This window comes from Ambystoma mexicanum, chromosome 6q (genome assembly GCF_040938575.1).
Source record: "Ambystoma mexicanum isolate Mex_15411 chromosome 6q, UKY_AmexF1_1, whole genome shotgun sequence".
NCBI classification, from domain to species: Eukaryota; Metazoa; Chordata; class Amphibia; order Caudata; family Ambystomatidae; genus Ambystoma; species Ambystoma mexicanum.
The window spans coordinates 699,861,684-699,886,686 of NC_090937.1; the positions used below are offsets into that span (position 1 = coordinate 699,861,684).

Genomic DNA, 25,003 nt, shown 5'->3' on the forward strand with positions numbered 1-25,003 from the left:
TGTTCTAAATTTCTAAATTCTTTTCCCACCTCCATATGTTGGTACTGCTTTGGAAGTCTGTCAGAGATGTGGAATACGTCGGAGGACACAATCCCCTCGAAGAACAGGTTACTTTCTTATCTGGTAACGTTCCTCCAACGTATTCCACATCAAACCCTCCAAACCTGCCCCTCTGCAAAATTTCTTATGCGATTGCAGCTTTCGATTCTGCAAGGCTTTCTGTAGTCATACTGGCAGTAGATTGGTCCCACGTGTTCTGGGGAAAAGAACTGAGGCTATGGGCGTCGTGCGTCCGACGTATAACATCCGGTGACGTCTGCTCTCGATGGAGGCCCTCGAGGGACCGCGTATCGACATCGACGCCGAAAAATTTTCTGAAGCCGCACAGCTGTGGACATTACTGTCAGATGTGGAATACGTCGGAACATCCCATCGAAAGAACGTTACCAGGTAAGAAAGTCATTTGTTCGTCTAGTTACTCATGTAGCATTCACATGTTACCCTTTCCTCTCAGAATAGCTGGTGGCAGTGGTTTTACAATGAACTACCATGATTTACCCCTGACTGCGAAGTGTTCGCAGCTCCGGTAACATTAAATTGCGGGAGCCAAGTTTTTCAAAATGGCGCTGAGCCTCCTTTGTGTTTTTTTTAAACTCTTTATCAGCATTTTTAATAACACCCCAAGACTCCAACTCACCCTTCCCCCAGCACCTCTTCCTCAACACATTTAAACTTTAATATTGACACCAACAATGTCCCAATCGCCCCTCCGACCTCCTAATCCCTCCCCCCTTTTCAAAGTCCGGATCCATCCACCCGGCTTCCATTCTCCATCAGTCACAGCAACCAATCCTTCCTCGTCTGTGGTCCGCTTAAGGATTGAACGAGGCGGCTACCAATTCCCAGTCATGTCTTCCCCGTTCATCTCCCCCCACCCCCTCCCACCCTTTCAACCCCACCCATACTGCTTTACGGCGGCCGTAGATCATTATCCCTTCGACAGATCACTTAACAATTGAATCCAAGAAATTGTTACATCTTCCCCTTCCGATTCAGGGTCTGCTCCCTGTAAACTTGTTAGTTCCACCAACCCCCATCTCCGCACATCCTTCCGCCATCGATAGCTGGTCCTTTTGGACACTTCCACGCTATCGCCATTTGGCGCTTCGCCAACACAAGCAGAAATCGGCCCATTCTATTTCGTGCCTTCCCCCCCCCCCCCCCCCCCCCCCCCCCTCGGAGTTTCCCCATAAGCAAATTTCTGGGCTCCGTTCCCATCCAGTCCCCAGTTACCCATACACTCCTCTGGACCTCATCCCAGCATTCCCTTATTAAACCACATTCCCATGTCATATACCAAAACCCTGCCTGCGCCATACCGCATGTAGGACATTTTTTCCGACACCTCTATTCATTGCCCGGAGCACCACTGGGGTCACATACGTCCTATGTAAGATATTAAATTGGACCAGCTGGAAACGGGCATTCCTTGAGGTCTTTCGGACCAACACCCATACCTGCGCCCATTCTTTCCCCGATATTTGATGGCCCATATCCGCCTCCCATGTCTCAAACTTCAATTCCCCCTTTGCCTCCCCCTTCCGCAGGGCTTTGTAGATCCGTGAGATTCGCGCCACCAACATTTCCTCCACGTTTCTGTGTCTGGTGTAGGCTGGAAGTGAGGGAGGTGCCCTGTGCTTGGTCTCCTAGGAGGCCCAATTGCATTCTGTGATTGGCTGACTGTCCGGCAAGGACAGCCACCATGCTGGGTGAGTGGCAACTAGGCTGGAATTAATGGGAGAGAACTGAATAAAAGGAGTCTCGGCTTAAAAGGCAGAGTCGACCACTGGACGAAGGAACCGAATAAGAGCTTGAAGAGGATGGCTGCTGCGACTCCTGGACCGTTTGTTTGCCTGGTGAAGCCCTGCTGCAGGTCCGAATCGCCAAGTTCGCATCGACAGAGAAGCCCTGCAAGGACGACTTCTCCCTTTCAGTTGGTAGGACCAATCAACTCCCAAGTAAGCCTTCTGGACGCCCATCTCGGAGCTGGTTGCATTTCCTCAGAGTGCTGCAGCAAACCGTAGAGCCAGGAGAGGGACACCAGATTGTGTGCATTGCTTGTAAGCTGGCTGAAATCTTTTGGAAGATCACAAAGTAGGAGTGACCAAGCCTGGCTGGCCCCCCCCCCCCTTCTCAGTTGAGTGCGGGACCTCAGATGTAAGGCAAGTCCATCTTGACAGCCAGGAACCGGGCTTATTATTTTCTGCACTGCAAGGGGCTGAAATGCGAAACAGCCACTGAAAGTTAAGTTTGCCGTTGTCAGCTTTGACGGTGCCAGTATAGTGCAGGAGTCCCCTGACGTCCTCGGGACTGAGTCCCAGGAACAGAGCCTTCAGCTGCATCTTTTTCTTCTTTAGTAAGGTACTGTAAAACTAGTCTAAGAACTTACATCTGTCGAAGTGCTTGTAACTTCTGCAACTCACAAGTCTCTTCAGCGAGTATTCTGAATGCCAACAGTAAGGTATTAATGTCCCCAGCACCCTTGTTACTGAAGTCACCTGTGGGTGTAGGTTGTCTGTGGGCCATCCCAAAAGGGCCTTCTCTGATTCAGAAACGTGGAGTGTACAGTATTGAAGTATGTGTTACTATTCTATTGCTCCCATCTGAAGAAGGCTTTATAGATGACTGATAAATTGTTTATGCAAGAAAACTTGAGTGTGTTTATTTAAAAACCTGTAACTGTGAATCTTTGTAACTCCATTACAACTCGCATTGCCCCTCTTGAGATAAGCCTGGCTGCTGAACATGCTACCAAAACTGTGTAGTACAAGCTTATACTAAAGGTTGGGTTGCCCATACCTGTAGTCATAGTTGTTTGTAGTGTTCCCAGAGGGTACTGCATTCAAACCTTGCCTAACACTGGTGGCAGGCGGTGAAGGATATATATTGTAGAGTTGTTACTTTTAGAGTTTACTTTACCTTTGTTCAAATAGTAAACTTCACAAGGCTAAGCTCCACTAGAAAAGCAATTGTAACATGCCAGATATGGATAGCTTCAGACACGAAGCCCTGATCATTTTGACAGTAGAGCAACTAAAAATGTAAAGTCGGGTCTCTCTGTGTTAAAGAAAAATTAACTTATTGCAAGGTTGTTAGAAAATCAAAGTCTGGGTAGTAGGTCTGTCACACCTACTATACCAAAACATTTGGCAAATGATGAGGATAATGACTCAGAATAACTGTTATTGAAGTGAGAAGAGTTGGAGGAGTTTCAGGATGCGAGTCCCTCATTACCTCAACAGGCCCTTAGGCCTCAACCTTTAGCCACAAGGATCCTTCCAGGTACAGTACGGAGTCCAGAATGCGTCTATCCTGAAAAGATGAGACTTGAGTTAGAGTTCAAAAGATTACAAATCCAAGCTGAAGCCAAACATCATGATCTCCATATAAGGGAAATGGAATTACAACATGCTCTTGAAATGAAGAAATTGCCACTTGAAAATGTTGCTATCCCAGAGTCTTCTAGGTCTTCCTGTCCTAAGAGACCTCGCATGCCTAAGGAAGCTGTAAGTATGTATGAGGTGAAACTTGATATTTTGGATTGGTGGGGTGCTTTTGAATAGAACTATGGGATTCAGGGTTTTACAGGGTAATCGGTTGATTCCTTGGCTTTTGTCTAGGCTCCCACAAGTTGCAACTGATGCTGTAATCGAGGTGGGGGGGGGGAACTAGAAAGATTGGAGTATGAAAATGTGAAGCTAGCTTTTATAACTCGATTTGGGAAAACTCCTTCCCAGTACCTACAGAGGGTTAGGACCCTCAAGACTGATGGTACCCCTTGGGCTACCTGGGTGTGTGAATGTTTGAAAAACGTAGATGGTTGGATTAAGGGCTAAAGAGAACTCTTCTGAAGGAATAATCTGTTTTTGTTGGAATCTATTTTTGATACTTCTCTCAAGAGCTGAGACAGCATTTGGCTGACTCTGAAGAGATTGATCCCAAGAAGCTAGCAAAGGCTGCTGACTTGGGGGTTGCCAACAGGGCTACTCACAAGGATTCTAGGGCCACTCATAAAAGGATGAGGGGAAGCAGCAATAGATAGATGGCAAAGATGATTCTAAAACCTCCAATCCAAAAGAGTGCCACAAACTGAAAAAGGGCCACATAGGAAACAAGGGCAGTCTAGTGAAACCTCTGGTGCCATACCAGAGGGAGGTCAGCAGAAGCCCCATATGTCAAAACATTTGGAAAATGTTATGCTTGTGGGTCTACTGACCATGTGAAAGGGGATCCCAGATGCAAGGGTAAACCTTCAGGGGTCGACACTGCCTACTTAGCCTTCATCCGTGAGGGAGAAGTACATGTGGCAAATGGAAACTTTCAACTATTGGCTGAAGACCCCATTGGAGTCTCTGCCAGGGTTTCTTTAGTTTCCCTGTGTCTGTAGGAACAGCAGAATTTAGATGTGTATAATTATATACCAGATAACACAAAATACTACAAGGACAGTGTACTTGTAAAAGGTCAGGCGAACCCTGCCATTAGACGCACCGGGGTCAGCATCACGGTGGTAGATGAACACTTCAAACCTGAGGATGTTGCTAAGGCACCCAGAGGTCCCACTAAGCTTGCTGGAGGCCCTATCCAGATGGTTCCAATACGACCAGCTCTCATCTAGTGCTACAACATGACTGTAAGAATACCTGTCAATGTACAAAGTGAGGTTCCTGGGAGAGTCCTGCTGGGGAATGACTAAAAATTCTTGGAGTTGTATCAAGCACCCTCGGGCCTCCCAGTAAAAGGAAATCGGAGCAGACGAGGAAGGCCAGAGAACTAAATAAAATAAAATAAACTCACCCTAGATGACTCTCGAAGTTGTTACAGGAGAACCTATAAAACCCAGTCCACAGGAAATGCCAACTTCTATTTCCAGGAAAAAGGAGACAAAAGGGGAAACCCAAGGTCTCAGGAAACAAAGATGGCACTCCTGTGCATCAAACCAGGACATCCCCGAGAGGACAGTCCAAAGTCACACCTCTGACTACTCCACCAGCTGAGGCTGAGATTTAGAAACAGCCAGGAGAAGTTGAATCAGCTGCTGAAGACTCAAAGCTGGAAGACCTTCCCCCTGTTGGAGTCCTGGATCCTAAAGACCATCCTGAGCTGCAGTCTTTACTGGCAGAAGGTGGCCCCTGTAGGGCAGACTTCAGGATAGGTCAAAGAGTGTCCTACTCTTGAAGGACTTTGCCAGCAGGCAGCTTCCCAGCTGAAAGAGCAAGAGCCTGTTACGCTCACCTGGTATCCACGGGGACGCCACCCAGCTGCTGTAACCCTGGTGCCCTTCTTGGTCGCTCCCTTGTATTATCAGTGGGAAGTTCTTCTGGAAAACAGGTGGGCAATGTTCAAGATTGGGCAACTGGGGAAATACCTACTGTTACGCTCACCTGGCTCCCACAGGGGTGTCGGACGGAACTGGACTCCCACGGTCTCCACCAGTGTGATGCGTAGTGCAGAGATGACTGACTGGACTGGCCCACCTAGCTTCGCCTGCTTGACCCATGGAATTAGTCTCCTAAAGACGGAGAAAGGGAATTAGCCACCCGTGGATTCGAGTATTAGCACCTCACTGCGTTCCCACTTATCACCTCCGATATTCCCTTTCACAAAGCTCACCTTATAGTTTTGAATGATGAGCTCTCCATCCTGCGAGGAATGGAGGGGCGCGTTGATGGCCTGTTACTTCACTGGCTTGAAGATATTGGAAGAGTTCTAAAGAGTTCACAATGTCTGAGTAATCACTCTGTCCAATTCCTTTGTTTTCTGTTGCAGCTTAGATCCAAAAGAAGGTCGTCTTGTGGCAGCTGAAAGCGATCAGGTAAGAGTCTGTGTTATCCAACACTGTCCGGTAAAAGTTGCCAAGGTTAAACTTGCTGCTTTCTCTTTTCATGCAGGTGCCGCGAAAGAGGATTTGGCGTGCTGGTGATTAATACCTCCGGCGGTAAAATCGGGTAAATGTATGATGGAAAGAGATTGTCCTTGTTTGTTCCCTTGGCACACCTTGTCGTTTTTCCTTGTTCCCCCTTAGGGGCTGGAATCCGGTAACCAAGTGATGGAGACAGCGCCGGACCGTGGTGGTGCTGCGAGGAACGGTAAGTATGGAGCGGCGCTGCTGCTGGCGAAGCGACGCGTTTAAAATGAAGTCTTTTTCTGGTTCAAAGATGAGTTGAATCCGAAATCAGGTAAGAAATCCAGTAATGTTCTTGTTCTAACCTTTCTTCTTCTTTCTCCTCCTTTCTAGGTGCTCTGGACTCGAAGGGGGCGTGGCAGGATGCTGGATGCTGACTGCAGGCACGGTGAGCGTCAAGCTGCAGGATGCAGAATAACGCGAAGCATGTGCTGCTCTTCGGGTGTGGTTTAAAAAGCCTCCAAAGTAGTTCCAGGTTAAGTGTTCCTCCACAACCACGCCCAAGTAACAAAATAGTTCCCTAGGTAAAGTAGTCCCAAGCCTCACAAGGGCTTGGGTTCCTTGCAACATGGTCTGCATCAGGTAAGTTTAAACAAATGAGCCTGACGCCACAGGCGCCAGGACTGTACGCAGATGGCCCCCAACAGGTGTTGCTGGGCTTGCTCCAGATGACATGATGCCTGCTTCCTGGGTTGATGGACTTGGTCTGGATGCCCGGGGGCAGGCATCATGACACCCACCCAACACCCGGTATGCCCGCAGCGCCTCCCCGGGCCTTTCCTCACCTTGTTTTGGGATTTGGCGAGGGCTCCGTCCTACCTTCTTGGCAGGGGCGTGTTATCCTCTTTGGGCGATTGCAATCTAGTTACTTCACTGATGCTGCCCCCTTTGAGTCTCTCAGGTAGGTCTTATTACTGTTATTCTGTAAGCCTTTCTTTGATCTAATGTCTTTTCTCTCCCAGTAGGTGCGTGGGAGTCCGCTGTGGGCCGTTGGCTGGATTTGGGCTCACCGGCAAGTGATGGTGTTTTGGGAGCACCTCGATGCGGTAAGTGGGTGCTATACGTAATGCTATGTTGCCGTGCTTCTGCTAACCTGTTGTCTTTTATTCCCGTTGGCCGCTGCGTTCATCGAAGCAAGAGGCTCCAAAGCGGTGCTGGTCGATGGACGACTTGAGAGGTAAGGTGCCGGCTCTGATGTAAATGTCTAATGTCTCTTTTCTCTCTTTTTGCAGGTTCGAAGATCCGAGAAGCTTGCTGTCCCTTGGGTGCTGATTACAGAAGCGGGAGCAGTCTGCGGTGGAATCTCAAGTAAGCTGCTGAAAATAACGATGGCCCTTTGTTTTGCAAGTGCAGTCTTTTCGAGGTTCGAAGATGCTGCAGAACACGATAAGCGTCACGTTGCTGGAATGCAAAGTAACGCGAAGCGTGTTCTCCCAATCGGGTGTGGTTTAAATAGCCTCAATAAAATAGTCCAAGAAAAGTAGTCCCTAAGCTACCACACCCAAAATACTGTACTGCATAGCTTGGTTCCCCAGAACCAAGCTATGTGGATGCCTCCATGTTGATTGGCATTTCAAAAATAGTAAACGCCAAGCACAAGTCTTCAAAAGGTATGAGCCTGGCGCCAAAGGCACCAGGACTGGCCCTAAGAGGGCCTAGGCCAAGGATGCCTAAGCTTGTTGGGGGCCCGAACCGGGACCCCTCCAGGCCCATGGGCTTCTGGGAAGTGGGTCGCGACAGAGCCAGGGAAGCGCAGGTTGTACTGGGAGGATGGCCTCTTCTACAGTGAACCTACTGAGTCTATCCCAGGGGACTACAGAATACTTGTAGTGCTTCAGGAGATGAGACACCAGTTTCTACAGTTGGCTCATGAGATTCCTTTGGCTGGTCACTTAAGCTTTAAGAAGACCAAGGAAAGGATGTCTCTATTTCTACTGGCCTAAGTTGGGGTCTAATGTAGATACATTCTGTAGAAGCTGTCACACTTGTCAGACATCTGGCAAGAGTGGAGCCAAGAACGTGGCACCTTTTTGGTGCCTCTCCCAGTGGTGGGAGTTCCCTTTTAGAGGGAAGGAATCAACATGGTTGGTCCCTTTTAGACCCCCCCAACCTCTTTAGGCAATCAATTTTATATTGGTTGTAATAGACCATGCCACTTGGTATCTTGAAGCTATACCCATGAGGACTGTTACTGCTCAGGCGGTTGCTAAGGCCCTACCTGGTATTTTTACCAGGGTAGGTTTTCCTAAGGAAGTCCTCTCTGACAGGGGATCAAACTTATGTCCCACTACATGCTGGCCATGTGGAAAAACTGTGGAGTGACTTACAATTTCTCAACTGCCTACCATCCACAGACCAATGGATTGGTAGAGAGGTTTAACTGAACTATGTAGAGCATGATGGGTGCTTCCGAAGAACCCCTTAGAAGAAAGTGGGACCTTCTACTGCCATGCCATCTCTATGCTTCAGGAGGGAGTTGGAGTTAGTCCCTTTGAGCTCCTCTATGGTTATCCATTTAGAGGTCTATTGGCCCTAATTAAGGAGGGGTTGGAGAGTGCTCCTTCCCACAAGCCACAGAGTCACAGACTATGTTTTAGGTCTCTGAAGGAGAATGACGCACATGACAGAAGCTTCTGATAACTTGAAAGCAGGTCAGGCTCTGGTGAAGCATTTGCATAAGCAGAAGGCCAACATGGTTGAGTTGACTCAAGTCCAGCTAGTTCTAGTTATGGTCCCTACAAGGCAGAGGGCCTTACCGGACAAATGCTTGGACCCTTCAAGGTTGTGGGAAAACTTGGAGAGGTCCATTATTTGGTGGACTTGGGCAATCCTAAGGAGGCCTCCAGCGTCTTTCACACCAACCGTCTAAAAGCCTAGGTCTCTAGACTTGCACTGGGAGCTTTGCTTCTAGCCTTTGCTCAGGAGGAAAGTGAACCTCTACCTGACCTCCTCAGGGGACAACCTTTAGATGGAAAGATAGGAATTAATCTCTTCTAATCTGACACTGGAAGAACAGGAGGAGTGCAAATCTGTTAAATCAGTTTGCCCCTCTGTTTTCACTATCGCCAGGCTTGACCCATTAGGGCCAGCATGATCTTCTCACTGGTGACTGTTTACCTGTTAAAAGCAGAGGTTACAGAATGTCAGACCATGTAAGAACCCACATAAAGGAAGAGGTTGACCATATGCTTGATCTCGGGGTAATAGGGCCATCTACACGTCCATACTCTAGTCCAGTTGTACTAGTGCCAAAAGCAGGATCCAAGGAGGTGAGATTCTGTGTGGACTATAGAGCCCTAAATGTAGTCACGAAGACTGATGCCCATCCTTTACCTACGACAGATGAGCTGGTGGACAAGCTTGGTTCAGCCAAATACCTCTACATTTGACCTAACCTCAGGCTATTGGCAAATAGCTCTGACAGACCATGCCAAGGGGAAACCTGCATTTTCAAACCCAGCAGGCCTCTACCAATTTAAGGTTATGCCTTTTGGATTAAAAAAATGCACCTGCAACATTCCAAAGGCTGGTGAATCAAGTTCTGAATGGGATGGAGGACTTCTGCATGACATTGCAGTGTTCAGCCCTACTTGGAAAGAACATGTTGACCACCTAGGATATGTATTGCAGGCTCTTGAGCAGGCCCATCTGACCATAAAGGCAAGTAAATGTCAAATTGGTCAGAGCAAAGTGGTCTACCTTGGACATGATGTAGGAGGTGAAATAAGGCCATTGCTTAGCAAAGTACAAGCTGTACAAGAATGGGCCACCCCTACTACTCAAACACAAGTGAGAACCTTTTTAGGTCTCACTTGTTGTTATAGGAACTTCATTGAGAACTATGGGACCATAGCTTCTACCTTGAATGTGGTTGTCTCACCCAAATGCCCCAAAAGGACAGGTGGCTGAGGCGTGTACTAAGGCATTTGAACGACCTAAAAAAAGCCCTTTGTCAAGCTCCAGTCATAAGAGCTCCTGACTACAGCCAAACCTATAGGTGCAGTTCTGAGTCAGCTGGATGAGAAAGGCAGGGAACACCCAATCTGCTTCATCAGCAGGAAGCTGAAGGAACCAGAGACAAGGTGGGCAACCATAGAACCTGAGTGTTTTGCCATTGTGTTGTCTCTGAAGATGTTTAGACCATACTTGTATGGATCTACTTTTGTGATTCAGACAGACCACCGAACCTTAAGATGGTTAATGCAGATGAAGGGGGAAAATCCTAATTTGCTAAGATGGTCAATCAGACAACAGGGGTTTGATTTTACCATTGAACACAGGTCAGGGTGTAATCACCAAAATGCTGATGGTCTTCCCAGAATGTATGACCGACTGGAGTAAGGAGATTCATCCAGGGGTGGATTAAATCCTCCTGTCCCTTAGTCTGCGGGTGGGGACGCGGAGTGTTGGGGAGAATCCTCAAATGTGCTAATTCCCTTCAACTTGGAGGCACCCAGCAACTTTGCTGGATTTTGAGGACTTGATATTTTTTTTTTTTTTTACCTGGAGTGTGACCCTTTTTCCCACTCATGTATTTTGATGTGTTTTACTCTTGTTTCCTTTGGTTATGGAGTCTAACCAACTACATGGGCATCATCTTTTCATTTGTCACACAGCACCCTCCGTGCAGTAGCACAGGGAAGCCTGTTCAGGCTTTCCCAAGGTTTTAATACCTTCTCTCGGATAAACTGTTTCCCAGAGTAAACGAAGCGAAATTGACGTTACTAGTCGCTTAAATTGCTAGACCAGCACACCCTATTTTACAATGGAGTGCTGGAGGGGGTTACATAATATCCCCTGTGGCTAGATACTCGGGTAGCATTGACATGTTACCCTTTCCTCTCAGAATGGCTGGTGGCAGCGGTTTTTACAACTACCATGATTTTTCCTGTGAACTGTCCGTAGCTCCGGTAACGTTAAATCGCGAGAGCCATATTTTTCAAGATGGCGTCTGAGCCTCATTTGTTAATACAGGTCCCAGTCTTTTTTTCCCCATTTCTTTGTGGAAAGGTCCTTCTAGAGTCTTTCTCTGTGCGCCAAACCAGGTTTGGTCTTTTTTCATTCGCCTTTTGCAGACTTCTGGAGTGAAGACCGCCTCTGGCGCCAGTGTGTCTGGGGTGGGCAGGAAGTGTGGGAGGTGCCTGAAACTCCCTGTGCATAGTCTCCTAGGAGACCCAAATGCACACTGTGATGATTGGCTGGATGACTGTCCGACAAGGACAGCCACCATGCTGGGAGAGTGGCAGCTAGGCTAGAATGAATGGGAGAGAACTGAATAAAAGGAGTCTCTTGGTTTTGGAAGGCAGTCGACCACTGGAACGAAGGAACCGAATAAGAGCTTGAAGAGGAAGGCTGCTGCAACTCCTGGACCATTGGTTTGCACGGTGAAGCCCTGCTGCCGGTCTGAATCGCCAAGTTCACCTCGACGGAGAAGCCCTGCAAGGACAACTTCTCCCTTTTGAGTTGGTAGGACTCATCAACTCCCAAGTAAGCCACCTGGACACCTATCTCGGAGCTGGTTGCATTTCCTCAGAGTGCTGCAGGAAACCGTATAGCCAGGGAGAGGGACACCAGATTTTGTGCATGTTAGGGAGAATTCTCATAAATGTGCTTAGTCCCTGCACCTTCGAGACCCTCAGCAACTTTGCTGGATTTTAAAAACTGTTTTTTTTTCCCTGGAGAGTGTGAGCCTTTTTTCCCACACTGATGTATTTTGATGTGTTTTACTCTTGTGTTAGTTTTAGATAACTCATAGGCATCTTTTCATTGTTGTCACTCGGCACCTTTAGTGCAGTGGCACAGGGATATCCTTTGGACTTCCCAAGATTTAAATACCTTCTCTGGGATGAACTACTGTTCCCCAGAGAATGTTAAATTGACTTTACTAGTCTTTTAAAATTCATAGACCCAGCACACCCTAACTTCCTATAGAGTGCTGGATGGGTTACTTAGTATCCCCTATGTCTAAACACTCTTGTAGCTGTCAAAAGCTACCCTTTCCTATTGAAATGGCAGGTGGCAGTGGTTTTATAACGAACTACCATGATTTTTCTCGACCGAGAACACCAGTAGCTAAAAATCGGGGTGTTTTTCGATATAGCTCAAAGCGTCCAAACAGACTCCGTCATCTTTTTTCTCCGCTTCTTTGTGTAAAGGTCCTTCTGATGTTTAAATCTGCGCGCCAAACCAGGTTTGGTCCCTTTGTTCGTGAGCCTTTGGCGGGCTTCAGGACTGAAGTCCGCCCCTGGCGTCTGAGTGTCTGGGGTGGGCAGGAAGTGAGGAAGGAGCACGAAACTCCCTGTCCTTGGTCTCTTAGACTCAAATGCACTATGGCCTGATTGGCTGGCTGACTGTCTGGCAAGGACTGCCACCCTGCTTGGTGAGTGACAGCTAGGCTGAGAGAAAACAGTTTAAAAGGCGAGTCTACAGGACTGGGAGGCAGTCGACCATTGGAACGAAAGAACCGATGATGAGCTGGAAGAGGACAGCTGCTGCAACCACTGGACCGTTGGTTTGCCCAGTGAAGCCCTGTTGCACCTCCGAATCGCCAGATCTCCATTCGACAGAAGCTTCTTCAAGGACGGCTTCTTCCTTTGAGTTGATGGGACCAATCCGCTCAGCAGACACCTGGATACCATTCTCAATGCTGGTTAAGGTTTAGCCAGGGAGAGGGAAACCAGTTTGTCTTGAAGCAACAGCTACTGAACCAAGTGACCCAATTTTATTTGCTCCGCAAACGATCCTGCACAGTGCAGGAGTCTCCTGACATCCTCCCTCTTGTCCCTACGACTGAGGCTCAGGAAAAGAGATCTGTAGTAGCTGCCAGGAACCAACGTCTTCAGCTGCAGCTTTTTGCTGCACATTAAGGTATTGTGCCATCCGGTTGAGAGATCCTAACTCTCCCGGTGAAAGTTTGTGAAACGTTCCCAACTTGCAGTCCTAATCAGCTTGTGACCCAGCAGATCATTTGTTTTCGTCTAAACTTCTAAACTTTTACAAAGACTATTTGTACCAGAACTGTTCTGGCCTAGCCAAGAACACTAGACTATTGACTTTGGCCTGGTCTATTGAATTAAACTGGCCCTCCTTGTACACTGAACCTTTGCATTGCCTAAAAGAAGTGTTTTCTAATCCATTGTACAAACTTATGGCTTTCTACTCCTATTGAAAGTAATTGAAGTGCCATTTGGCTCCTTTATCAGGGGACCTCAAACTGTCCCTACAACTTTGAGTTTGTTACTGTAGTATATTGGTGTTTAATATTGAGTTGATTTCTAATAGTGAATGTTTTCTAAATGATTGGGTAAATAAATGTATAAGTATTTTTTACCAAGAAACCTGGAGTATCAGTGTCTACTTGAACCCCTGTGATTGTGATACTTCTGTGTAACTTCCTTTACTGCTCACATTCCCTCTTGAGATAAGCTGGCTGATTAGCTTGCTACCAAAAAGTGTGTGTGTGTGTGTGGTACAGACTTGTACCAAAGGTTGTTTTTTTCTTACACCTGTAGTCTTAATTGTGTGTGGTGTTCCCAGAGGGTACTGCATGCAATTCTGCCTAAAAGTGCTTTACTTGTAAACTGGCCTAAAGCGTTTGGAAGATCCTCCGCACTCCCACAACGTCGGACCTAGCCTGACTCTCCTCAGCTGAGTGCAGGACCTCAGAAGCAAGGACCGTCCACCTCGACAGCCAGGACCAGCGTTGTTACCAGTGCAGTAGCTGAAACGCAAAACGGCCACTGAAATTGAAGTATGCCAGTTGCAAGCTTTTGACTGTCCCAGTTCAGTGCATGAGTCACCCCGACTTCCTCCCTCTTGTCCCCACGACTGAGGGCCAGGAACAGAAGTAATCGGCTGCCTCTTTCTTCATTGTAAGGTACTGTAAAACAAGATTGAGAGAACATGCCTCGCGCTGTGAAAGTGCTTGAAATGTTTGCAACTCAGAGGCCTAATCAGCTTGGGACTCAACATATGATTCTTTTTACAAACTACTTCCAAGAACTTGTGCATAGACCTTTCCGTTTAATTACCAGTACTGCTTTATTCTATCCTAAACTTTAGCCCATTGACTTTGGCCTAGCCTATTGAATTAACTCTTCAGGTGAACTCCAAATATCTGCAATGTCTAAGAATAATTGTAACCTTTTATGTTCTAATAACCTCTGCCTTTTACTCTTAAAGTATTCAGAAACAGTATTGAAGTATATTTGTGTTAATATATAATTGCATCCTTCTAATGAATGTATTATAACTGGTGAATTATTTATCCAAGAAACCTTGAGTGTAGGTTTTTTTGAAAACCTCTGATTGTAGACCTCTAACATCATTACTGCTCACATTTCCCCTCTTGAGAGAAGCCTTGCTGCTCAACACGCTACCAAAACTGTGTAGTACAGACTTGTACCAAAGGTTGGTTTGTTTACACCTGTAGTCACAGTAGTGTGTAGTGTTCCCAAAGGGTACTGCATATAAACTTTGCCTAACATCTAACATGGGGTCCCGCTCTCTGTTCAGGCGGCTCAGGCTTGGTTAGTCCTGCTTCCTGGGAGTCCGGATGATCTTGGCCAGCTTAAAAGAAACGCACACAATCTGGTATTCCTCTCCCTGGCTATACGGTTTCCACCAGCATCTCTGGAAATTCAACCAGCTCCGAGATAATGGTCCAGGTGGCTTACTTTGGAGTTTATTGGTCCCACCAACTCAAAGGGAGAAGTCGTCCTTGCAGGGGCTTCTGTCGATACAAATTTGGAGTTTCAGCACAGCAGCAGGACTTCACTGGGCAAACTAGCAGGCGTCCTCTTCAGGTTCTGCTTCGGTTCCTTGTCCAGTGGTCTACTCTGCCTTCCAAGCCAAAAGACTCGCCTTTTATTCAGTTCTTTCCCATTAATTCCATCCAAGCTGTCAGTCACACAGCAGGGTGGCTGTCCTTGCTGAACAGTCAGCTGGCCAATCACCACAGAGTGCATTTGGGTCTCCTAGGAGACTAAGCACAAGGAGATTCGGGCAACTCACTCACTTCCTGGCTACCCCAGACACCCTGGAGCCAGAGGCGGGCTTCACACATCAAAGGCAAAACTATAACAATGGGACCAAACCTGGTTTGGGGCTCAGAGTAAATCTCAAGCAGGACCTTGCCACAAAGAAATGGCAAAAAAAGACCAGGGCCATTTTGACAAAAATGGCACCCATGGGTGCTTTACTGCAGCTGGGAACGCAGCGTGCAGTAAATGCACACCACAGTAGTTAAAACGAAACCACTGCCACCAGCCATTCAGTGAAGAAAGGATAACATAAAAAATGTTACATGAGAAGCTAGACAAAGGGGGTACTACGTAACCCCTCCAGCACCCTATTGTAAGATGGTGTGTGCTGGGTCTAGAAAATTTACAGGTGTTAGTAAAGTCAATTTCACTTTACTGCTCTGGGAAACAGTAGTTTATCCCAGAGAAGGTATTCAAACCTTTGGGAAATATGAAAGACTTCCCTGTGTCACTGAACTGAAGGTGCTGTGACACCATGTAAAAGGTGATGACTATGGAGTTTGTCGGACTCCATAATCAAAGGAAACAGTGTTCAAATCACATTAAAATACATGAGTGGGAAAAAGAGCCTCACTCTCTCGGGTTGAAAAAATCAAGTCCTCAAAATCCAGAAAAGTTGCTGGGAGTTTTAAGGTGGAGGGAATTAGCAAATTTCTCATTTCTTCGTAACACTGAGCAACTCCTAAGGAGTGGGAATTTCACAAAAGGGAAATCCGAACACTCTAAAGGCAAAATACATGTTTGTATTGAAAAGCCTTATTACCCTACAATGCAATCAGCTGGTTTTCTTCACTGTTCTATCCTATGCTGTTGAAACATCCAGCTTGGATTTGGAAAGCATCTAAAATGGGATCCTGTGCCTCCTGACCCACCCTTCCACCCTAGTTCCTTCACTGGTCTCTAATACTAGTCTACAGGGCTTAGTAAAAAGTGAAGTATGCTACTTTGAAGATTTTAGTAAATCACGGGCTGATCTATTTGCATACCCATAATATTTTGCATGCAATATATTGAATGCGCACCATGTTAATTTGGAGCAGCTTCAAAAGACCGAAAATATCAATCTGCACATATACAATTATTTTGCAGTGCGAATAATTATTTGCAACACCCTTTTCACCTTTAATCGTCAGATGGGATTATACAAGTGTTACGTGAAACATTAATGTGCAGGAGAGATCCGAGTTACCCTTACATTGATCTGTCATTGGAACTCTGAAAACCTGAACAAATATCCAGGTTGCCTTAAAGCATTGTATATAATTGAAGATCTGCTGTAATGGTAGCTGGGAGTATTGCTAGGAATTGTTCCATACCCTAATCCTTTACAGGACAAGGAAATGATGTTGCAGTGTTTGTCCCCATATTGGGATAATGTTAGCAGAGCTAAATTAGGGATGGCTGAGCATGAAATGTGCCTACTAAAGTCTTTAAAGGGCAAGTTAAATAGGTTTTGTACAGTCACCCACACTTTGGGAAGGAAACATATAAACAGGAGTAGATCAGTTTACTGAGACCTCCCTGAATCATCCACAGTTGGCAACATGGATGTTTCCATGGAATCCTTTATCATGGAGGTTCTTCAAGACCCCACTGTCTCCCCGTTCAGATCCCTGAAACTGGTACCGAAACCTGGCAGAACCCACGATCTGTAATTGTCTGTCTGCTGTTGGTATGATTTTAGTTTTCAAACGAGAAAGCAAATGTTGCCTGCTGTAACTTGTTGCAAAAGCTTCCACTCGTAATTGTTTGCGACTGCTTATGCTCTGAGTGGCACACTAAGGGAAGTTTAGCATGAGCACAGAGAGAGTTTGGACACCATATGCACACTACAGCTTTGGTTTTCTCCAACCCCTCATGCAGAGGGCTTCAGAAAAACATCCCTAAGCAATTATCTTTCTGTAAATATATACTGTGTAGGTGCTTTTGTGTGCTAATCTGTGACTAGGTATACTTCCTACCAGACCTCACCCATTTTAAGAGTGAAGCCAGACTGCTGTCATGTTACATTGTGAGTTTGGAATAACAAAGTTAACAATCTTGTATGCTCACACAAGTTGCTCTTCTAGTACCCCTCAACGGGGGACTTTAGAAAAATTCTTAATGCAGCAGCGACAGGAAGGTAATTCATTGAATTACCTAAAATCCTTTAGAAGGAAAAATGCTATTAAACTTTTGTGAGACTAGAGCAATTTACTATTTTAACTTGTTTTAAAGTTGATTTGTTAACAAAATGAGGCTCACCACAGAATTTATGGAAATTGTTTTATTTGGCTGTCATTAACTAATACGTTTCATAGTGCCTGGAAGTAAGATTTCAATGTTACTTTAAATTTCTCCTTTCTTCAGATTGGCAGATATAAAGCACCATTCCACCAGCTGAGAATATCCTATGGTACGAATAAGGGAAAGAATTATACAGAGGAAGAAGACCGCTTTCTTATCTGTATGCTTCACAAGTTGGGATTTGACAAAGAAAATGTATATGATGAGCTTCGGCAGTGTATACGAAACTCTCCCCAGTTTAGATTTGACTGGTTTCTCAAATCAAGGACAGCAATGGTAAGTGGCAATGACCCTGCCGTTTTTCACCAAGATACATTCATACTTGTGTACATTAAACAACTTTCCTGCTACTCAACAGTTACTTTATTGGTCAATCTATTTGTTTTTCACCTTTTTAATCTAGCTGGTTGGGGGCATTTGGTTACTTGACTGCATCGTTCTATATTGTAGGAACTGCAGAGGCGGTGCAATACCCTAATTACATTGATTGAAAGGGAGAACCTTGAACTGGAGGAGAAGGAAAAAGCAGAAAAGAAAAAACGAGGAGGACCCAAATCTTCGGTAAGTATATAAAGCTGAAATTAAGATTGTCACTCATCTGCATGCTCTCCCTACCATTCTAATTCCCTGCTGCCCCCTCACTCAGCAGACAACTAACTTCTACTGCAGAACTATGATAGTTAAATGGAGAAAACCTTGATATTGCATGGTGCCTCCACTACACCAGTAACATGTCATGTTAATGGGCATTTGTATAGCACCTTTAACCATTTGTATGATTTCAAAGCTCTGTGGGTTGAACGCTTTTGGGGACTATAGTCCAGGTCTGCGGAGAGGTTAGTGAAGTAAGTAGTGCTTGGGTGCACTCGGTATGTGTGCAGCTAGGGCAGATTAGGTGGTGTGAAGCTGCAGTCTAGTGTGTGGAGTTGGTTGTGTGATCAGTAGAATGTGCAACAAAACCAGTTGGACTTTGGTAGCTTCATTCTGTCGGCGGTGGAGTTTGTGAATGGTATTGTGTGCGTGCAGGTAGGCAGATTTCTTTTTTTCCATGGGGTATAGCGACGTTCTAAAGACAATTGAGGTGTTCATGGAGGTGTATACTTGTGTGCAGCTTGGCAGAATTAATCAAGGGGTATAGTTGCATTCTATTTGTTGGTGCAGTGGAGAGAGTTGGCAAATTGGTGTGAGTGTATGTGAATTGGAGGGAGACCCTGTTTCTGATGACCTTCCAGTGCCTGTCGAGGTGACGGTAGATCCCTTTTTGGTTTGTGGCTATTACGCTATCGTCATCCCTGTGTCTTGTTGGGTCTGCAATTGCTTATTGGAGTACAGCTTAGTCCTACGACTATGTTCTAGAAATGATGGCTGGTGCTCGTGAGCCCGGTCCAGCATCAGTGTCTATGCTAATACCTGGGACTTTCTGAATCTTGCTTGTTGGTGGCACATTCTCTGTGCAGTTGCAACCTGTTTTGTACTAACAGATCTACGAATACATCCTAGATGTGACTGGTACTCTGTGAACCCGAAGGTTCAGCATCAGGCCAGATCTTGTTTGTGCTGTCTAACAGTTGTTGCACTTGGCCCGGTGCCGGGTTTGATTGATGGGCTTCACCAGCTTTCACTTAATCCTGTTCTTCCTCTTTATTTGGCTTTAAGGAGACACCACATCAATGTCCCTTGCAGGTGCTTGCGTTGTTAGGTCATATTTTCATAGTAATGGTAAATCTTCCTGCCTTGTGTCAACCCCAGAACCCTTTGCTTTACTGATGGATTACTTTTCCTTATACCTCTGCGAGTGGGAACCTTTTTCCACACACAGAATCTTTTACTCTCTATATGGGTGTCTTTTTTAGACACTCCATAGACTTTTAAGTTATCCTCTTTGACAACTTTTTGGCAATAAGTGCCCGTTGTTGCTGGGTTTCCATAGGGGCTCCCCTTTTAACTTTCCCTGGCTAACCTAGAGAAAAATACAGTTCCCAAGGGTAGAAAGGATCTTTGGATCCCTTTTACCTTTTATTTGGTGAAACCGGCACACCCCACCTCATGTGGAGTGCTGGGGAGATGCAATGTATCCCATTTCACATAAAATCTGCAACAATTCTGTTACAGGGACAAGCTTACCTTTAACCGCTGGTGGGGCAGTGATACCTTTTACTAATTCAGTGCAGCTTTACCGCAGGCTGTGTTCACAGCTGCAGTAAAAGCACCCAACAGTGCTCATTTTACCAAAACTGCCCTGTTCTTGTTTGTTAGGGAGAATTCTCAGAAATGTGCTAATTCCCTCCACTTTTGAGACCCCCAGCAATTTTGCTGGATTTTGAGGACTTTATTTTTTTAAACTCAGAGTGACTTTTTCCCACTATTGTATTTTAATGTGAATTTTTCCTGTTTCTTTTGGTTGTGGAGTCTGACAAACTCCATGGGCATTATCTTGTACATTGTGTCACACAGCACCTTCAGTGCAGTGACGCAAGGGAAGTCGCAAGATTTCCCAAAAGTTTAACTACCTTCTCTAGGATGAACTACTGTTTCCCAGAGAAGTAAAGTGAAATTGACTTTACTTACCATTATAACTTTCTAGACCCAGCACACACTATCTTACAATAGGGTGCTGGAAAGGTTACCTAGTATCCCCTTTGTCTAGTTTTTCATGTAACATGTTACCCCTTTCGCACTGAATGGCTGGTGCCAGTGGTTTTGTTTGAACTACCATGGTGTGCATTTACCACTGGCGATGTTCACAGCTGCTGTAAAGCAACCACGGGCACCATCTTTGTCAAAATGGCTCCCGGTCTTCTTTTTTTGCCATTTCTTTGTGGAAAGGTCCTTCTTGAGATTTACTGTGTGCGCCAAACCAGGTTTGGTCTTTTTGTTCATTTTGCCTTTGGCAAGATTCACGAGTGAAGCCCACCTCTGGCTCCAGAGTGTCTGTGGTAGGCCGGAAGTGAGGGGGGTGCCTGAAACTCCCTGTGCTTAGTCTCCTAGGAGACCAAAATGCATGCTGTGATTGGCCGGCTGACTGTCCAGCAAGGACAGCCACCCTGCTGGGTGATGGACAGCTAGGCCGGAATGAATGGGCGAGAACTGAATAAAAGGCGAGTTCTTTGGCTTGGAAGGCAGTCGACCACTGGACGAAGGAACCGAAGAAGAACTTGAAGAGGACGCCTGCTGCAACTCCTGGACTGTTGGTTTGCCCGATGAAGCCCTTCTGCAGTGCCGAAACTTTAAGTTCGCATCGACAGAGAAGCCCCTGCAAGGACGACTTCTCCCTTTGAGTTGGTGGGACCAATCATCTCCAAAGTAAGCCACAGGATATCCATCTCAGAGCTGGTTGAATTTCCACGGAGTTGCTGATGGAAACCATGTAGCCAGGGAGAGGAACACCACATTGTGTGCGTTTCTTTTAAGCTGGCCTAGAGCTTTTGGAAGAGCCTCTGGACTTCCAGGAAGCAGAACTGACCATGCCTGAGCCCCCCTCAACAGAGTGTGGGACCCCAGAAGCATGGAAAGTCCTTCTCGACAGCCTGGAACAGCAGTGTTTCTATTTGCGGTAGACGCGAGGAGCTGAAACACTGAACAGCCACTGAAAGTGAAGTTTGCTGGTTGCAAGTTTTGACTGTACGAGTGCATTGCAGGAGTCCCCCCAACGTCCTCCCTCTTGTCCCCACAACTGAGGCCCAGGAAAAGTGAGGTCTGCAGAGCTGCACAGGAACAGAAGTCCTTAACTGCGTCTTTTCTTTATTCATTTCTAAGGTACTGTAAAAAAAGTCCAAGAGAACTAACCGCTTACTGTAGAGTTGCTTGAAACTTCTACAACTCACAAGTCTAATCAGCTTGTGGCCGTACATTTGATTCTTCTTTTAATCAGTGACTCCTAATAACGTGTGCAAAGATGTTTCCATTTACTTACCAGAAGTGCTTCATCATATAGAAGACTTTTGCCCGTTGACTTTGGCTTAGCCTATTGAAATGAATAACTCGTCTAGGAAAATCTAGAAGTACTTTCCTGCTTAAGAATATTTGTGGTCTCTTGTTCTAATAACCTTTGCCTTTTACCAACTTTTAATAGTATTCTAAATGCAAACAGTAGGAAATTAATGTCCCCAGCACCCTAGTTATTGAAGTGACCTGTAGGTGTAGGGTGTCTCTGTGGGCCATCCCAAAAGGGTCTTTACTGATTTAGAAACTAAGAGTGTACAGTATTGAAGTATATTTGTGTTAATATTTTATTGCTACTTTCTGAAGGCTTAATAACTGACTGATAAATTAATAATTGTTCACGCAAGAAAACTTGAGTAAGTTTATTTGAATACCTGTTACTGTGAATCTTTGTAACTCCACTACAGCTCACATTTAACCCTCTTGAGATAAGCCTGGCTGCTCAACATGCTACCAAACTGTGTAGTACAAGCTTATACCAAAGGTTGGGTTGCCTATGCCTGTAGTCATAGTTGTTTGTAGTGTTCCCAGAGGGTACTGCATACAAACTTTGCCTAACATTGTTTTTTCACCATTTTAGTGTTTTGTGTCCGTCCTTTTTCCGTCCCCTGACATCCAGGGCGGGAAATTACTTTGTTATTTTCATCTTCGGCGGGTGTCTCCTGTCCCGTCTGTGAAGGCAGGAAGTGGCGGAGGAGTCCAACTCCACATCCCTTTGTCTTCCTCCTTGCCTGCATGGGGACAAATCCACTGGGGGCTGGCAGTCCTGATTGGACAACCAGACTGCCCCTTGTGGTAAAATGCAGTGAGAGAATGCAGCAGTTGTGTTAAATACTCCGAACCTGAAAGCTGAAGACAAGTCGACCACTGGATCCAAAACTGAAGCGAATGATGAAGGAAAAGCGGCTGAGACGGTTTCCAGTGTCTGAAGAGCCTGCTGTGTAATCTGAGCCCGCTGTAGCCTTCCAATCGACCTGGGGACTCCGGAAACAATGACCCTGGTGAGACTACTAGACTAGAGGGTACCTGTTTTTTGAGCCATCCCACGCCGTGCTGCGATCTTGCAGGGCTGCAATACCCTGGGACCGCGAGCCATTATGCAGTGCACAATCTTACAAATTCCGAATCTTGCTGTAACTTCGTGGGCATCCTGCTGGATCTCCAGAGACAGGAATAAAGTCTGAATGTCCCCTCACCAGAGTGCTGGACCTTTGTAATGACTAGTATCCGACCAGCGATAATCAGTCCTTTTTCTGTGCTTCTGAAAATGGTGCCAAATCCAGAGATGCATCCAGCTGCGACACAAACCTTGCCTAGAGCCTTCCCCGTTGAGCCCTTTCAAGATCCTGTGTTCAGTCACCACGACAAGGAATCCACTGACTGGGCTTTTGGCTGCAGATCCTGAGGTTCCCCTGCTGTAAAATCGTCTGTGCTGGCTTGGGCCTTTACTTACCCTAAGTCTCTTGTGATTCCTGTGTAGTTCTTGTGTGTTTATTAGGAGGCCTCTAGTCCAGTTCACCCACACCCACTGTTGGAATCCTCCTAGGGTGTCTTCTGTGAAGCCCCTGGATCCTCAACTAACTCTAAAGCAAAATACTCACCTGTTTGAACAGTCTTCCTTAGGAACTCTGACTTCCGAACCTGTCCTGACACTTCCTATTGGACACTAGTGACCACCCCCTTTCTGCCACAGCAAACACTCCTGCTCAAAGAATAAGGGAAAGACTTTTAAAGGAGTGGGCCTTTTGCCTAGAAAAGAAAATCAGAGTTTAAAAGTTACTTGCCAAAAAGTTGGTTGGTAACTGTAACTGAGAGTGAACCGTTAGAAAAGTTCTTGCCTTGAATGTGTGTTGCACTATTCTGAAAAGTATATGCAACTTCGTTCTTTCCTTAGAATCTTTTTAACCATTCTAACAAAGTAGATTGAAGGGTATATTACTCACCTGCGATTTGTTTGTGCCTCTTCCCAAAAGTAATGCTGTTGGTTTCGCTTTATTATTCCTGTTGGGATAATTGTATGAGTGTTCCCCAACTGGGTCTTGCTTCCCCTGACTTGCTGTTAGCCTGTGCAGAATAAATCTGTATTCGGTTTTACCTACCTAGAATAACAGTCATTCATAAAGTGTAACATTGGGTTTTGTTTTTCCTGGTCTGTTTTAGACCGACAGTCTTAGGTTCATGTTAGGGAGAATTCTCTGTTTAGTCTGAATTTCCTAACCTAGTGAGTCCCCCAGCAGCTTTGCTGGATTTTTGGGGTTTATTTTTTTTCTCCTGCCAAGAGTGAGACTCTCTTACCCTCACTCTTGGACATGATTTGAGTGTATTCCTTTGACTCTAGATGTGTTTAATGGGCTATGGGGTCTTTTACTCCATAGGGCTTCATGTGTTTTTGTGATGTTACACAGCACCCTCAGTGCAGTAACACAGGGGTGTCATAGTGACCCCCCCACCCCCAGTATAGACTCCATACCCTGGGACTGACTACTGTCTCCCAGGGCATGTAAAGTCACCATTGACTTTACTAGTCTTGAATTCTGAACAGAACCAGTACAAACCATCATATTGTGGACGTACTGGCTGGGGCAAGTCGATTGCCCCAGGGTCTGTTAGTCGAGTCTCCGTCCCCCCTGATGGAGTTTTGGCTGGTGGCAGTGGATACTACTTTTTATATTCAACCGCAAATATTTCCGTATGGGATTTTCCCATTGTTCGAGGCTACTATCTTTATTTATTTAATTCTCCAGCATGGGGTCTGGCATGGATTCACATGATCATGAATATTCCCCGTCGTCAGGCTGGGAATCCTCGGTAAAGAAAAAACCAGTATCAGTTTCGTTTCTGATCTGTCTTTCGTAGTAATAACCAATCACTGGTCTCTGCGTCATACTGACCACAGCCAATGACTGCCCTCTACCTAAGCACCGCCTCTGGCAGCCATCTTCAGATTTTTACCGCACGTTCATGTGTTGGGATCCTCGTGCTATTGCTCTCGAGCGTTAGTGCTATTTTTCGCGCTTTTTCACAAACAACTTCGATTCTTTCGGTCAAAAGAGCCTCAAGCTCCACCGATCCTACATCGGATCAACGGGGACCCGTGTCGTATTCGTCTGTGCCCCTCAAGGGTGAAGATTTCGTCGAGCTACACTTCGGAGGACTCCAGAAGCTTCTCAGGCCCGGTCTCGGAGATGGCCCAGGAGAAGGGAAGCTCGACGCCCGGAAAGCTGTTCAGGGTCTGCCCTGGATGCCAGCTGCAGAACGTCTTTAAGGAGGACGAACACTCTTTCTGCCTTTACTGCCTTCATGAGGACAAGACGCACGTGGAGAAGGACTGTGCGTTTTGCGGCAACATGTCGGAACGGACCATGAAGGACCGCCATCAACGTCTCGCCAACTGGCTGGAGGGTAAGAGCCCGTCTGGCGAGAAGAAGAAATCCGAGCGGTCTTCTAAGACCTTTGAGGGCGCCCCGGCGACGGGGGCCCAACATAAGGCTAAGCACCGCGAGTCCGCTGGCACCGGGAGTGCCGAACGGTCGGGCTCTACGGGCGCCAGGCAGGGCGCAAACTCCCCGGCACCATCAACCACGAGCCAACGCTCTGGGTCGGGTAAGAGGAAGGCCGAGCACCCGGCGAAGCTCCTGGAGAGGCCCCGGTCGAGCTCTAAGGCAGAGGAGGAGCGTGGCAGTGCCCCCTCCCTCAAGGATAAGGCGGTGAGCGCACCTAAGGTGGTGAAGGCCTTGATCCATCCGACCAAGCCCTCTATCGAAACGGT

At 46.3% G+C, this 25,003-nt stretch overlaps 1 protein-coding gene across 1 annotated transcript in view; it reads left to right on the forward strand.

Moving 5' to 3' along the window:
* The window catches only part of SMARCA5 (SNF2 related chromatin remodeling ATPase 5), a 682,605-nt gene that overhangs the window by 638,077 nt on the left and 19,525 nt on the right, over positions 1-25,003 (forward strand). The window contains exons 22-23 of the mRNA XM_069631209.1: positions 17,356-17,568; positions 17,743-17,853. Of these exons, the coding sequence (XP_069487310.1) occupies positions 17,356-17,568; positions 17,743-17,853 (324 nt within the window). The remainder of the gene's footprint in view (positions 1-17,355; positions 17,569-17,742; positions 17,854-25,003) is intronic.